Here is a 15,954-nt window from a genome sequence, read left to right as displayed (position 1 = left end):
TTCAATTCAACCCAACCCAACCTGGCCCAATCCAACACATTCTCTGACTCTGATTGCATGACCTCCTAGGGCTCCCCCATGCTGGGAAAGGTCATGGCTGTAATGCCTGTTCTCTGCCTTTGTTCCCTCAGCTTCCTTCCAGGGCTGGGAAATTTCCGTTTGTTATGGGATCTCTCCTAATCCTATTATTGTTTGTTGGCCTGGCTTTTTATTTCATCAAAAGGTGAGAAACCACCATTGTATCTCCTGTGTATCCCCCACCCTCTCCTTCCCCAGGGCCTCCTCTCTGCTGCACAGAGACCTGCTCCTTTACTCAGCTAAACACCTACATTGCCTTCAGACTGTTCAACATGCTGCTCCTCATTCCTGCAGTGAAGTCTTTTCCTTTTCACAAAGCCTCTGTTTCTGACAGAGCAGACTGCAGGTTCTGCGGGAGGCTGAGATAACACCAGTAAATCCTGGATGATGCTGGGAATGGCAACAGGTGCAGTGTAAGGGCCATCAGTAGTACTGACAACATGCTGTGGTGGGAGAGCAGAAAGCTGAAGGCATGTGGCACACAACAGATGATGCTGTGGCCACAGGGAAGAGCTCTTCCTTGGAGCAGGATGGAAATGACAGACACCTTAGGATTACCTTGGTGGGAAACACCTTCCGTGTTATAACATGACCCCGCATTAAATACTAACTTGGTGTTCCCTAATGTGGTCAGGAGGCAAACAGCGGCTGAACACTCAGGCTGTACGTCTGTCTGAAATAAATGTTACGGTGGATAGGTTATTTAACCAGCCCAAGTGATTTTGTTGTTACTAATTTTTGCTGGGTTTTTTTTAGCACTGGATAAAGGGCTGATGTGCAAGAGTTAGAAATGAGGAAGGTTCTTAGAATACATTTGGGGAATAGAAAACCTAGTATGTATATATATATTTTTTTTTTTTAATAATTTAAGTAATAGCCCAAGTCAGATTTAGGGAAGCTTTTTCAGAAACCAGCATGGTTTTAAGTACATGTGCCAGGGAATAGCAATTGTTCTGTTTCTCTTTTTCTCTGAAACGTTAACAGAGAGATTAGGGAACTGTGCCTGCTCAGTGCTGATCATCCAGCCTCTTCTTTTCAAACCTGAGGTGCAGATTACCTGCCTTGTGCAAAAGAGCAGACCAACTGATCATGTGTTTTTTTTCATCTGTTGCTTTTCAGACATCCCGAAAATTACACCAACATCCAAATGAGTGACTGCAGGCAGATGGCAGCAGACTTCTAGTTCCCCTGGGCACAGCTGGATCTGACAGCCCTGAGGCCAGCAACGTGTCTTGGGGCAGCAGAGCAGGTGTCCAGCTCCCCCAGGCACTGGGGCTGCTGCACAGACGTGCCACATGCATCTACATCTGTGCATGTGCGTACAGGTCTCTGTGTGTGTGTCTGTGTACAAACACTTCAGTTGGTTTTTACCCTTCTTAATTTTGACCTTTGACTCAAAGAGACCTCAGAAACAGGCTGGGGACTTCTCATAGGCACAGGTTATGCCAAGCGTGGTGCCCGCACAGACAGAAGCCTGCTTGGCTGATGTGGAGGAAGGACACCTGCTCTGCCTCCTCTTGGGATTCACTACTGGGTGCTGAGCCAAGGCCACCCCCATCAGACCTTTCCTGCTGGCAGGCAAGGCCAGTCTCTGGTCCTTCTGGACTCCACTGCTCAGCGAGGGCCCATCAGCCTCCTCCATGCCCTTCTGGTGCAGGCAAGGGGGTTCTCAGCATCATGACCTGCTTTGCTAGAGCAGCACTGCACCACCAGCAGCCTGCCCTGGGGAGAGCCCTTGCAACTGGGGATCACAACCAGGAGGGTATCCTGCCCAGGAAAATCAGTTAGAGGAGAGCTAAAGACCCAGTTAATCAGCTCCTGCCCAGGTGCAACTCTTACTGGTACGATCCTGCCCACATCTCACCAGACAGTGGGCAGCAGCAGTACCAGACTCTAGATCTGTGGGGTGAGGAGGGTGGAATCTGCTCAGTAAAAGATTGTTTCCTACAAGTCTGATCTATCCCTAATGGTGCAGCAGCTGATACCAGGCTCCAGCAACATTGTGTGTGGAGCACTGGTCTCACCTCATGGGTTTCTGCACCCTGTGCAGTTCCATGCATGGTGATAGTGACCCAGACAGTTCCAGCCTGCTCACTGGCTGGGTGAGGGGTACGGAATACGCAGATACTGATCCCACACTGGTTCTGAACCGTGGTGTAGACAGATTTTTACTGAACAAGCTTCTGTGGAGGGAAGGGCAAGATTGATCATCATGGCATTGACCCTTATGAGAAGGAAGCGTCCTGTATCCCTGGAGTCCCACCTCCCTGCTGTGCCCATGTTAGCTGCATCTTCTCCTTGCAAGCAACTGCATTCTCCTGAGGTCCATGGGCCCCAGCCAGCTCTAGTGCCAGCCAGAATCAGCAGCACAGGAGGAGCAAGGCCTCAGCCTTCCACTGTCCAGCCTCTTGTGCCAGGCAGCCCCTTCCAGTCAACAGGGCTGGGAAGATGAGGCATCAGGGACCTTATCTGCTGGGCGCTGCATGTAATCCTTGGGCAGCCTCTGAGAGATGGTTCTTCCTCCTGGCTCCATTAGCACAGTACTGCTGGCACACACAGGCCTTGTGGGAGCTCAGATCAGCTCCATCTTGAACTGGCTGAAGTTTGGCATGCTGGGCGAGGGCTCGGCCATGCTGCTGAAGGGGCCACAGGGTTGGGTGGCTGGCACAGTGCTGTGGCTCACGGTGGAGCTGAGCTGCTGCAGTGTCATCAGCACCTCCTGCTGCAGCCGCTGCTGGTGCTCCTGCTGGCGCTCCAGGTGGCACTGCCGCTCCAGCATGGCATGCAGGGCCTGGCTCAGCTTCTGCACCTCCATCTGGACAGCATCCAGCTTCTCGGCGATGGCAGGGCAGCTGGGAGCAGTGGGGGGCACTGGTCCGCTGCAAGCAAGGCTGTGATTTCCCAGACCCACAGAGTTTGGCAAGGCAGTCTGAGTGCTGGCATCTTTGACCTGGAATAGTGGGAGGCAGGAGAGAAGGGAATGTGAAATATTATCAGCTGCCTGTTCAATGGCATTTAACATGGGATTTATTCTGCACTTAGCTACAAGGCTCAGAGAAGAGCTCTCAGAGAAAGACATCACCTTGCTGCAGACCTCTAGACCTCACCATGTGCTGCTCTTCAGCCCCACCCAGCCCCTAAGCTGCTGCTCCATCGGAGCCCCTGGTGCACCATGTTGTTAGCAGATGCTGATCCATCCTGGTGAGTGCCACTGTACAGCAGTGGGGCTGCCCATGCTGATGCCAGGCTTGTGTTTACTCTCTGCACGGACAGAAACAACATACCCTGGATTTTGCTTTATAGCCTTGGGTGGCAGGTAGAACTTCCTGAGATGGTACTGGCACCAAGCCTAAAAACAGGTTTTGTAGCTGCCAGCTGGAGGCCAAGCCTGGCATGACTGGCATCTCCATGGCCAGCAGTGGGTGCTGGCTGGAGACGGGTGGGTGCATGGCCTCATCCCCACCCAGAGGGGTTTCCCAGATATATTCACCAAGTGCCAGGGTTAGCATTGCTGGGGAGTGCAGCTAGCACAGGTTGGGGACACTCTGGAAGCCTTTCACCCTCAGAAGCCTGCCCCAACACATGGTGTAGATGCAGCAGGGTTCTGTGCAGGGCTGGCCAGATGGCAGCAGCTCCTGGCTGGAGCATGTGGACTCTCTCATCCTGCCATCCTACCTTTTTCTGCAGGAGGATAGCCCTGTCCACTGTCTTCTTTTTCACCATCAAAGCTGAGTTCTGGGTAGGGGGTGTGACCAGGTGCCCTCGGCTGGGCAGTGGCTGGGGCAGGGGGGCAAGGCCCCTCAGAGCAGTCCCTGGAACCAGGGCTGAGCCTGTGGAGATGTCATCACCTGCAACAACAGAGAGAGAAATACCTCAAAAAAAGACCCTTGGGGGGTCTCCAGTGGGGAATAGGGCCCTTTCATGAGCCCAGCAGTGCCAGGAAGTGGCCATGGTAAACCCCAGTGGGGCCAGGCCTTACCATTCCCAGGGGCCAGCCCCATAGCCAAAGTGTTCCCAAGCTGCCCACCGTCCTTGCAGAGTGAGGCCACACTGACAATCTGGATGCCTTCCTTGGTGTCCTGGCTGCCCACAGGATCCCCGGTGGGCAGTGCAGGGTGCCGGGTGCCCAGCAGCCTGGGGAGCTCAGCCTCATGCCCCTGCAGTGGGGGCCAGGGCTGGTCCCCATCCCAGCCAGCTGCTGCTGACCCTGGCTCCACACTTTTCCTCTTGAGGAAGAGGTACACGGCCTGCGGAGTCACTCGGATGTCATCCAGCTCCAGCACCTTCTTGATCTTGCGGAAGCTCAGCCCAGCCCTGCGCAGCTCCACGATCCTTCTCTTGGCATGGTCATCCAGCCGGCCCATCCTGCCGGGACTCCTCCCGTGCCTGGCACCTACATCCCTGGAGTGTGTCCGTGGTGGGGATGCTGGCACCCCCCAGGCAGCTCTGTGCCCCGTGATGGTGCCCAGGCTCAGCTAGTGCCTTGCTGCCAGGCTGCTGACCCTTGCTCTGCGTCCATGTGGTGCCATCCCCAGCAGTGACACGGTTCCCAAGTGTTAAGGGTGAAGGAGGTGGCTCTTCCCACCAGAGTGAATATGGACAGCCCCAAGCCTGTCCCTTGCTTACTTGGAACCCCTTTAGAGAGAGGGATCCAGCTTTGTCCCCCAGTCTGCCAAGGGCACAGAGGATGGTGATGGGCTTGGCTCTGCCCAGTGTCCCAAACTGGACATCAATCCCACCCTGCCAGCAGCACAGTGAGGAATCAGAAGCAGTCAGGACCTCAAGCAGCAACTCAGTGTCTCAGGAAGACTGGAGAGAGTCCTGGCAAGTGACAGTTCATCGCAGGAAGCTGGCAGGACTCCATTGTGTTTCCCTGGTGGCCCAGAAGGTCACAGCAAGCAGAACTGTAGAAACTCCATGTGGGAACTGCTGGTGCTGCAGAGCCTGCCCTTGGGTCTGGAGATGACACCGTCCTGCACCTTTGGGAGAAGCAAATGCAACTACTGATAGACTCGTAAAGAAGGCACAACTATAAATATAATGGCTGCACTTCCTGTGCTTCCCCTCTCACACCAGGTACATGCCTGTACCACACAGGGATATACCTATATATGTCTATCCATGCACATGTATGTGTCTGCACAACTATGGTGGAAAGTATTTTCCACTTTCTACCAAATTCCTTAATCTGCAGGCATTTCTTGGACCCTCAGTGCTGCAGCTGCTCCCTAAAGGACATACTTTTAGGTTTCACTTCACTAAAATAAATATCTTCCAGGAATTCCCAGAAGGCAGCAAAACACTTCTGATTAGAGACTATCTCAAGTTGGCTGCTGCCAAGCAGATTTGATATAGGAACCTTTTCCAAACCACATTTCCCAAGGTACATGTGGATCTTAAAAAAGACAATAATGTGTTACGTTGGCCAAGAAGGCACAGAGACTATTGGACATCAGCCTCAGGGAGAATTGGAGTCAATTTGATAGAGGAGTTTTGCCCCTCTGCATCTTACTTGTTCCATGGCAAAAGAAAGACACATTAGCTCCAGAGATGTAGGCTCTACTTTGATCCAGCTCTGTTTATGTCAAGAGGCCACCCCATGCCCTGCTTGTGTGCATGAGGGACCTTATAAATAAGAGCTGGGGCAGTGGATATTGGAAAACAGACATCCTAGGATGTGGACAGTACAATTGCAGAGCAAGAGCAAAAGGTCAGAAATTCTCAACCTTCCCCACACCAAAGGAAGATGCTCCAAGGAGACCACCACCTTAAAGCTACAGGTATGAGGTGTTTGAGCCCTGGCAATATACTCTGCCCTCCTCCCACAGTGCCTCCAGACATGGCCAGAGGACACCGGAGTATCTGAGCAGTTGGTGACAGAAACATCATTTACATAAATGCCAGGAAAGCAAACAGCCACGGCTGCAGCCTTCACCCAGCCTCCACAGGGAAGATGAGGAGACCACCTTGGAGGAGCACCAACTCCACACTGCATCTCCTCCAGCTTCCTCTCCACTGAAGGTGTTCCTCTTTGTGTAGCATCCCCATGTCCCAAGTCCCTCCTTCATCCCATGCTCATCCCCTTCAGCCCTTCCCAGTCCTCAACTGAGATCCCACCGCCCTGCCCTGCTCTCCTGGGCTTGGGGAAAGTTCACAGGAGGCAGAGACGATCCCTGCCCTGCTAACCCCACATAAACTCAGTATTCCCAATTCACAGTGCTCCCTCAGAACTCTCCATTTGTTGGAGGATCAGCAGGATGAGGAGTTTGGCCAGGATGGCTTCAGGGCAGTAGGGCTTGGCTATGGAGAGCAGCTGCATGGAGGTACCATCAATGCTCAAGTCTTCACCCAAGCTCCTTATCCTTCAAGAACAGCACTTGCCTCTGCAGCAGGGCTTTAAAAAAAAAAATCTATTTACTGATCAGAGGTAGACCAAGACCTGAAAAGCCATTTCAGAGAAGACACTGCAAAGCAGGCTGGAGGTCAGAATCCAGCCTGTGCGCAGGAGATGCAACAGGCAAGTGCAGGCCTAAGTGCAGGTCAAAAACCAGCTCCAACCCTGCTCACTTACACCTTGAGGGTGGAAAAAGTGCACAACAGCTACTCCACCCCTGTCAGGTAGGGAAAAAGGGTTACCACTGAAAGCAACATGAGTCTATTCCATAAAACACAGGAATCCAGAATGCTTTGGGTAGAAAGGGACCTTAAAGCTCATCTTGTTCCACTCCCCTGCCTTGGGCAGGGACACCTTCCACTATCCCAGGTTCACCCAAGCCATGTCCAACCTGACCTTGAACACTTCCAGGGGCAGCCACAGCTTCTCTGGGCAACCTGTGCCAGGGCCTCACGACCCTCACAGGGAAGACTTTCTTCCTAATATTTCATCTAAACCTACTCTCTGACTGTTTGAAGCCATTCCCCCTTGTCCTATCTCTAGATGCCCTTGTAAAAAGTATCTCGTCATGTTCCTTGCAAGCTCCCTTCAACTACTGGAAGGTCAACTCATAAGATCCCACAGTCAGCCCTTGCAACAGCCGGGCCTGGCTCCATCTCTACTTATAACTTTATTTATCCAGGTCTTGCTGCAAACTCACAGTTTTCCTGCACTAAATGTGCTCCCCATTTCCACACTGAGTCCATCACCTTCTCCTCTTTCTCCCTCTCCAGCAGGTATTTTCCCCAGGGAGCTGCAGCCTGTGCTATGCACACACCTTATCAACTTACACATTCACAAAAGAGACGAGATCTTTACACTCATCTGGCCTTCAAGGTATTTGTTACTCTCCAATAATGTTTGCATAAGGAAAAACAAAAATCAATTCAATGAGAGGGAAAGATTCAAGGATTTTGCTAGACCTGTGACTGATAAGGTTCCCTTCGCTTTCCAGGACCAGGCTGAGAGTGACATGTTTCCTCTAGTTTCTTACACCACTTGGGAAAAGTTAATTCCAGTGGTGGTTTTGCAGGAGGATAGGAAAAGGGAGCACATCTGTGTAAGAAAATTCACAGCAATTGTGTGAGCTCACCCTCTGCCTCTAAAGCTTTCCCTTTCTGTGGATGTCAGGAATACAGAGAGGGTTCATCTCCTCCAGAAAATCCTGACAAAGTCTCATCTGGACTGACTCAATCTTTGCGATTTCTAAAATAGAGCAGCACCACAAAGTTGGCTTGGCTGGCATTTCCATACAAAGACCAGGTGCTGTGAGCTGAGTGTGGGCAATAAAAGTCCCCTGTTCTGAAATCCTGCTTGCCTCTGCCTCCCTGGCTGTCACACTGTGTTCCAGCCACAGCTGCAAGTCCTTTGGCAAACCCAGATTCTGCAGCCGGAGATTATTCCCCTGCAAGCTGCAATGGCTTCTTGTGGTATGAAAGTGTCTTCCCCCCACACCCCTTGTGTTTTGCAGTTGGATGAGGATTCCAGGGGAAGATGTGGTGACTGGATCACTCGGTTTACTTAGTTCCAATCAGAGAGGCCTGTCATGCAGCACCACAGTCTACAAGTTTTTCCCTTTAGTGGGTTGGCTTCTGAGACCTTACACAGCCAGGTGGACATACACATTTGCCTTGTTACACCACCACACCTGCAACAGGAATTTTACTCCAGCCTGCCAATTTAGGTGTCTGTCCAAATTTCAGATTAGCCACCCTTTCTTCAGATGCTGCTGAATGCTTGCAATGCGTGAAGTCTTTATGTACTTAGTTATAGCTGAGAAAGGCCCTTTACCTTGGTATTACTGCTGATAATGCTCTATTCCATAACTCCACATGCAGCTATATCCACAGAAACACAGCCTAGAGACTGAAGCAGCCTTCCCATCACCACAATTGTTTCCTTAGTTCCCCTACGCTCTGGCCCAGATAATACTACATACAAAATGAAACAGCCTCAAGAGAGGAGGAGAAAGAACACAGCATGCTCCAGGCTTCCTTTCAGAGCAGAGTGGATTTAAGGTCTAAAAAAGAGGAAGAGCATGAATTCAGTCTTCCTACAATTCAAGTGACGTAACCACTAGCCTTAAGCCAAGCAGGCTCTTCCTCTGCACAACTTGTCCCTGTGCTTGTGCAAGCCTCCACTTTAGGAGGTGAATCTGAGAGAGAGGACCTTCCCCATCCTGCAAGTCCTTGGGGTGGAGCTCCCTCACCTGCCTGCACACATATCCACCCCAGCCACTGCCACCTGTCTCTACCACAGTTCTTCTGAAGCCCTGATTACCTGGCTTTGAATGCCAAATTCTCCAAGAGTAAAACATTAATTGTGTGACCATGGAGCTGGCTCATGTCTGGGAAGATTAACTTCTCCCTTTTGTCTCACAGCTGCTCTTGGACACAGGCAGTTTTTATCCTTATACACAGGTACAAGCAAAGCTGCTTCTAGAATTCATGCTGAGGTGATGCAAGGAAGAGTTAATCCTTCAACAGACATGGCACAGGTCACTGTGCTACCCTGGGGCTGGTTTCTCAATGGCTGTTTCAGCTGCACCACAGCATGCCCGTGGCCAGCCTGGCCCATGAGATGGAATAGCCTTGCAGACATGGAGGCATTTAGGTACAGATGGTCTTAATCAGAGCAACAAGCTCCCATCCACTATTTCAGGAGCAGCAAAGTCATGAGGCAGCAGGTACAGAGGTGGAGCAACAGGTTTCACCAGAGAGACAAACTGCTGATGCTGAGAACAGATGTGATTGAAGGGGAGGAAGGAGAGAAGCAAAAGCTGTGACCCACAGCGAGCATAAAGATGCAGAGCAAGAAGATACAGCTCACTGTCTGGTCTCAGCAATTGAAAACAGACACTTCATGTTGTTAACATCCCAAAGCATGTTGAGCTTATGGGCTTGCTGTGCTGCACAGAGTGCAAAATACTCCTGCCCTAAGAAGGTCCATGTCAGATCATGAAGAACGAAGTTGGATGTGGCTATGTCTCTTTCCTTTCAATGCCCCTTGTACAGCGCAAGGCTGGTTTACCAAGCCATGGGAAACAGTTTACCTCATTTACAATGGATTCAGTGTTGCCAAAAGGGGATTGATCCTCACGGACCTTGTAAGGAGACACAAGCCAATCTGTCAGATCTGGGCCTTGTGATTAGAAACAGCTCGACAAGGTTCTCTTGTCAATTGTCTCACTTGTCTTACTTTATTTTGTGTCTGATTTCCAGACCTCCTTCTCAGACCCCCAGCACAGCCTGGGAAGCTGGAGCAGCTGCAAGCAGCTGGGGAGAGACACTCATCCATCTTGTTTAGTTTTGTTGCTTTCCTGTAGTGTTCTGAATAGCTCCTGCAAAACCTGGCAAGATGAGTCCTTTTTCACTCTGCATCAGCTTGGAGGGGAAAATAATTATTACAAACATCTCCCAGAAGCACAGGGAAGACAGTGCTGGTTTACATGGGATTCACATATAGATTCAGACAGCAAGAAATATATCAAGTCGAGCAAAGGAATTGTGGAAGGAGTGAGTCTGCTAGGGATGCCCAAATCTTCACCCTGCAGAGAACTGTGCTCTGAACACAGTCATGTGTCCATGGGGAGTACAACTCTCCACTGGGCTTCCTGCCCTCCAGGTCCTGTTCCAGAGCTTGCCTGGCACAGCTCGGAAGGGACATGGATAGTTCTTTGTCCAACACCTGGCCCTGCACAGGACAGCTCCAAGAATGGCAATGAGCTGGCCAAGGTGGTACAGTGGAACTTAGCCTGGAAAAAGATGAACAGTATTAGGTGTCAAATGCTGAAATGTTGCCAAAGCAGAAAGATCTGTGCCAGGGAAATTCTCCTAGGCTGCAATTTTACTCAGTGCCACTGTTCTGTGGGATTTGCCAAGCCTTATGGAAGCAATAACATTATCTAACAGTACTGAGTGTAGTGAGGCAGCATCCCACCTTACCTGTGTACCTTACCCTTTCTTTGTAAAACTGGTGAAGGAGCAGCTCTGTTACTGGTTTTGTCAAAAGGTGATGGGTCAGATGAATTTAGATGGTGCTGCTGCTACCTGAGCCATGCTGGCTCCCCTCTGAAGGGATAACCTCAGAAGAAGATTTTAATCAAGTTGTACTTCAGACATCAGAATGGCAGAGAGAAAGGGTTGGGTCTGGCCCAGGGTTTGAAGTGAGCTGTTTAGAGCCCATAGCTTGGTTTGTTCTATCACCTGCTCTGACAACTGCTTCATTCGTTTAGGCTGTGCTTTCAGAGCAGTTGAGGAGCTACCCCTGCCTGGCCACACTTTAAAAATCAGATCCTCATATGGAAAACATAAAAATTTATGGTTATGCCTTAAGATTTGCAGAATGTGAACACTGAAGAAAGTTGGATCGCCACAAAGTTTCTTTAACAGTTTTGGATGTTGCAAAAAAAAATTGTGAGTACAATAGTACACATAGTTCACCTTGCCTCAAATAATGCTACTACAGCCTGGAGCTCATTGGGAAATAGGGTATAGAGATATGCTGGAAAGATAAAGAGGAATGTGTTGGGATGTTTAGGAACACAGGGTAACACTGTGTTAGTGTTGTTATTACTGTTACCTCACCTTTGAGGGGAGAAAGGGAACATTATCGGGAATACTGGAAAATCCTCCCGTATTAGTGAAAGGGTCCCAGGCCGTACACCACAGAGCAGAGACACTGTATAAAATCACCTTTTGATAGCTTTGAACAAAAGGCTTTGCACTGGATCAACTCTCCTACAGCCCAAAACCCAGAGGTCACCCTCAACATTTTTACCTGGTCTGACAAACCCAGCATGGCTGTGATGCTGTGTCTGGTAAAGGTCGGGTATGTATCAAGAAATTATTTGGAGCATCCAAACATGATATTAAGAACTGTGGAACCACAGTTTGAAGGAACAAGATTCTTTCACAGGGCACCTGGAGGCCTGTGAGAGAGGAGCAGGCTAGATTTCACATTCTGGCTCCAAAATCTATCTTTGCCCTCACACAAAACAAATTAATCAAGGTGAACTTTGGTATTCAGACAAGAACAATAAATACCAACTATCTCACTGTCCTGCCTTTACCTGTGCCTCTCTGTAAAGCATTATGTACTTTCAGTCACTGCTCTCCACAGACACAGCCCTTCCAGTAGAGAGAGCTGCACTGGCTACGCCACCAGCACACCTTGAATTTCTAGTCTTTCACATACCTGAATAGGAAACAAATAAATCACAGCAAAGTGTAACATAGTATTTATTCCTTGTGGTGAAACCAGGATGTTTGCCTAAGTTTAGCATTGAGCAGGTATATTCCTACAGTATTGGGACAGAAGAGTGTTGCAGGAAAATGAGCATCAAGGCACAGTTTTTAAGCTAAAAGCCCTGAAATATACAAATGTATACACTGACACATCCAGGGGCAGACAGTCATGAAGTCCTAAACCTGTTCATGGCCTAGCTACCAATGTGCACTGCAAGAATAGCCTTAGACCTCGAGAGGGCCAGTTGTTCAGAAACTATGGTAGATGGCTTAATAGACCTATAAGTATTTCAACTAAATTGCTAAATTCACACCCTTCTGCTGATTAGAGAGAAATCCCAAAATCTCCTATTTTCGTTCCAAATCTATGTAGCTACTCAACAATGCAGCCATTGGAAACTCCCTGCAATGACAACTAAGGCTGTTTCTACACATTTGGATGAAAAGTTTCCAAGTCCTCAGAAGACAAATGCCCCACCCTGCAAAATTCCTCTAAGGAAGCCACACAGACCGTATCCTCTGGAGCCACACACCCCTACTCTCATAGAAGTGCGGGAGTGGCAGACTGAACAGGAGGCAGAGCAAAGATCTCCCAGCACAGGGAAAACACCAGCATCCAGAGGCTGTGGGCTGGGCCAGTGCTGCAGTGCAATCCCCACAAATGCTAAGCAATGCCTGGTACAGGGCGCTCACACCTCACCATGATAAAGGAATGCCAGTGTTGCTGTGGGCAGAATGACCCACTGATCACCTGGATCTCTGGGGCCTCAAGGAGAACTCTCTGTAGTCGCCACCACAACCCAAAGCCAATTAATAGAAAGGACAAATAAAGCGCCAGTTGCAAGTCGGCACAACACATGCGACAAGCGCCCTCAGCCTCAGGTAGCGTTTAGAGACAACGAGCCCCAACCCCACTGGCACCGCAGCGGAGCAGTTCACCTGCGGAGGTGGCTGTAAATGGCCTGTCCTCAGGAGAAGCCTGGGAGTGCAGGAGGGAAGGGACAGAAAAGCACTGAAGTAAGAGCCAAAAGCAGCACTCACACAGCTCTGTTATTTCATCTCCTGCTCGTCCACCAACACATGGGCAGTATCTAAAGGAATCTGCACTTCGCTGGAAAATTGCTGGGCAGGCTTCTAAATTCAAGAAGCGGCTGGAGGACAGCACTTCAGATCGGGCATGCCACGCCCAGCTCCCACACCGAACCTCAGCACCGCACCAGCTTTCCGCACGGCCGCCGGCTCCGGAGCCCTGTCCTGCTGCACCCTCCCTGTGCTCGCACCACTGCCGGGAGTTCCTCTCATCCTTCCCCACGCCACTCCCAGCACCCAAACCGGCTCAATGCACGGAAGCAAATGGGCAGAACACCCACGTACAGGGACTCCCGACGGCTGCCGGGGTCCTCTCAGGCGACGGCACCAACTCGCTGCCGCGTTCTCCGGTGGCCGGGACCAGCCAGGGGCCAGCGCAGCCCAGCTCTACCACAGCCAACTTTCAGGGAAGCGCCTGTTTGAAAACCTCCTCTCGTCTTTGTTTGGCTGGGGCAGAGCCAGCAAGGGCTGCCGGGAAGGTCACCCAGGAGGACACCGATGTACAGGAAGGGCGGAGCCCGCCTCGTAACCCTTTCGGGGCAGCCGCGCTCCAGGGCTGTTGGGAGCCACGTCACCCTAGGGCACAGACCTGTGTGTCTCGTCCCGGAGCAGAGCCCAGGCGTGGCTGGTCACACCCGTGCCACAGGAGGGAGAAAAAGCCTCACAAGAGGCAGCGCTGCCGTCCGTACAGGTGCCCTCCAGGCCTGGAAGCACCAGCTCGATCCCTGCGGGGGATGGTGCTGCGCTGTGCCAGCCGCGCTGCTGGCAGAGGCCACAGCGGGGCCATTCGCTCTGGAACTGAAGCAGACGCGTGCTTTGAGCTGTTCTCATCTCTGCTAGTGCCCCCAAATGAGATGTTAAAATGTCTCTCCTCGTTCAGGCTTGACTTAAAGGCTCAGTCCTGCCAGCTGCTGGCAGCCCCTGGAAGCGGATCAGAACCCCCACACGCTGCCACCGCCGCCCTGGGGCTGGCCCTGCGGCCCACAACTGCGGGAACCTGCTTCAGCTAACAGCTAGCAGCAGACCTATTTTTACAGTATTATTATTTCTCTGCTGGGTCAGTGACCTTACCTGCCCACCCCCGGAGAGATGACAGCTGAGAATAAGGGTGTGGAGGATTTTGGGAGCAGCTAGCCTTTATGGCTTTGCCATAACTGAGAGAGAAAAAAAATGTTAAACACTGTGAATGCAGACAGGTGGGCGTTAGGCTCTGCGCCCAGCGAATGCGGGACAGGATGAGGGGAAATGGCCTCATGTTGCACCCGTGGTGGTTTCGTTTGGATATGTTATAAATACATATTATATTGTTGGCTTTTTGCAAATATTAAGATGAATGCTACATGTATAACGTTAAAATAACTTTGCTTTTATTTCTGCTATTAACAAAAACTTAGACATGGTAGTAGTGGTAGCTGATACAGTTAGGAGGGAACTGTCTGTTTGGTTGACATAACATCCAGTGAACATGTAATGAGGCCCCTGCTATTGATATGCCAGCTATCAGCATCTGCCATCTGAAGAAAGTATGGACCAAGGCCCAAACTAGAAGTGGTAAAGAGAAGGGACCAAAACCACAGCCAAGAAACACGGCTGCTCTAAAAAGGCGAACCCAAGCAGGGGCCACGAAAAATAGTTCCTGGAATAGGTAAACTAGTTTATGGAGAAATACGAATACGCATGAGTCTATGAATATGCAACAGGCTAATGTAATGGAAAAGGTATATAAGGGGTATCTTGGAAGATAACAGTGTGCTCTTGGCTGAATGCCAAGTACTCAGCCGTTTTTAACGCTTTGCTTTATTTCTGTCTCCTACTGCCTTTTTATTAAACTTTTTAATTTTTACCAGGAAAGTGAACCTCGTTTTTCACAGATATTAGGGATATACTCCTTGCAGAATGGGTGGTCAGGCACTAGAAGAAGCTGCCCAGGACAGTGGTAGAATCACCATCTCTGAAAGTGTTCAAAAAAATATGTAGACATGGCATCTGGGGATGTGGTTTAGTGGTGGCCTTGGCAGCACAGTGGGAATGGCATTGGAATTAGACTCAGTGATCTTAGAGGACTTTTCCAACCTAAACGATTCCATGATTCTAAGTTCATCATGACAGTCTACTAATAGTCCTCATTTGACATAATGCAGTTTCTCATTGAATCCATGTGGACTTTTAGTAGACTACAAAATCTCCTGCGAGAGAAATCTGCCCTTTAACAAGATGCTGTGGACAGAAGAACAACTTCCTTTTTGCTTTCTTTGGGGTTTTGTTTATTTTCTTTGTTTTCTGAACCTGTTCCATGCCAGATCTTATGTAATACCCCTTGGTTTTCAGCAGAACAGAAAATAAGCCTGTTTTTCTTCTTGCCAAACATGAATTTACAGACACCTGCCCTGGTCTTGCTCATGTCCTGTGATGGAGGTAGACAGGACATATCCTTCCACTGCATTCAAGAGGTGAAGCTTCCGCCATCAGGAATTTAATAGATGTGGCCATACACATAACCTGATCAGCACACCTGCTTCTCAGAAAGATCTGTCACTTTCAAGGCCCTGCATTAGGGATGGGGTCAAAATACACTTCTGGCTTTGCTCATCTGAAGTCAAAAGTCAGGCAGCCAGTGTGGTGAGAAGGTCAGAGGTTCAGTGTCTGCAGTGGCAAATTTTAAGTTCACAAACACATTTGGCAGGGAGAGAGAGAGGATATCCGTCCCACATGAATTGCCACTGTATGGTGCTCCATCTTAAGTCTTTCATTCTCCTCTTCCCAATTTTCTTGCAGTTGAGAGGGCAAATCCCCTCACAGTAGTACCGCCCCTACACCCGCCACCACCTCAGATCAGAGTCGGTGTGCTGTGAACCTGCACCTGAGACAGAGAGGAGCAGAATTCACGTGTGGAGGCTGCAGCCTGCTGGGTTGTCAAGCTCTTAAAGCCCAGAGCTGAAGCCCCAGCAGCTACTGCCATTGCTGCGCTTGACAGGGTTTGCAGGAAACTTTATTGCAGCGCTGGGGCAGCAGCGCCCTTGCCCAAGCCCGCTCCTGTTCGCTTCAGGCCCTTCCGCCCGTCCCGCCCCCGCTATGACGCCATCGCGCGCGCCGGCGCTGCCCCTTCCC

General features: G+C 50.3%; 1 protein-coding gene across 2 annotated transcripts; it reads right to left on the bottom strand.

Moving 5' to 3' along the window:
* Positions 1-909: 909 nt before the first annotated feature.
* LOC106631910 lies at positions 910-13,643 on the bottom strand. 2 transcript variants are annotated; one of them, XM_031060441.1, is made up of 4 exons: positions 13,436-13,643; positions 4,058-5,057; positions 3,754-3,926; positions 910-3,028 (listed from the first exon to the last, which is right to left on the bottom strand). In XM_031060441.1, the coding sequence occupies exons 2-4, from the start codon at positions 4,440-4,442 to the stop codon at positions 2,651-2,653; spliced, it is 936 nt and encodes a 311-aa protein (XP_030916301.1). In that variant the 5' UTR covers positions 4,443-5,057; positions 13,436-13,643; the 3' UTR covers positions 910-2,650. The 2 variants fall into 2 exon arrangements, with proteins under 2 accessions (XP_030916301.1, XP_014164191.1); XM_014308716.2 differs by lacking the exon at positions 13,436-13,643 and adding an exon at positions 13,132-13,335.
* Between the last annotated feature and the right edge of the window lie 2,311 nt (positions 13,644-15,954).

The sequence above is a fragment of the Geospiza fortis genome, unplaced genomic scaffold (assembly GCF_000277835.1).
Source record: "Geospiza fortis unplaced genomic scaffold, GeoFor_1.0 scaffold114, whole genome shotgun sequence".
Taxonomy (NCBI): Eukaryota; Metazoa; Chordata; class Aves; order Passeriformes; family Thraupidae; genus Geospiza; species Geospiza fortis.
Note: the sequence above shows the minus strand (reverse complement) of the source record. Positions and strands in the feature narration are given on the sequence as shown.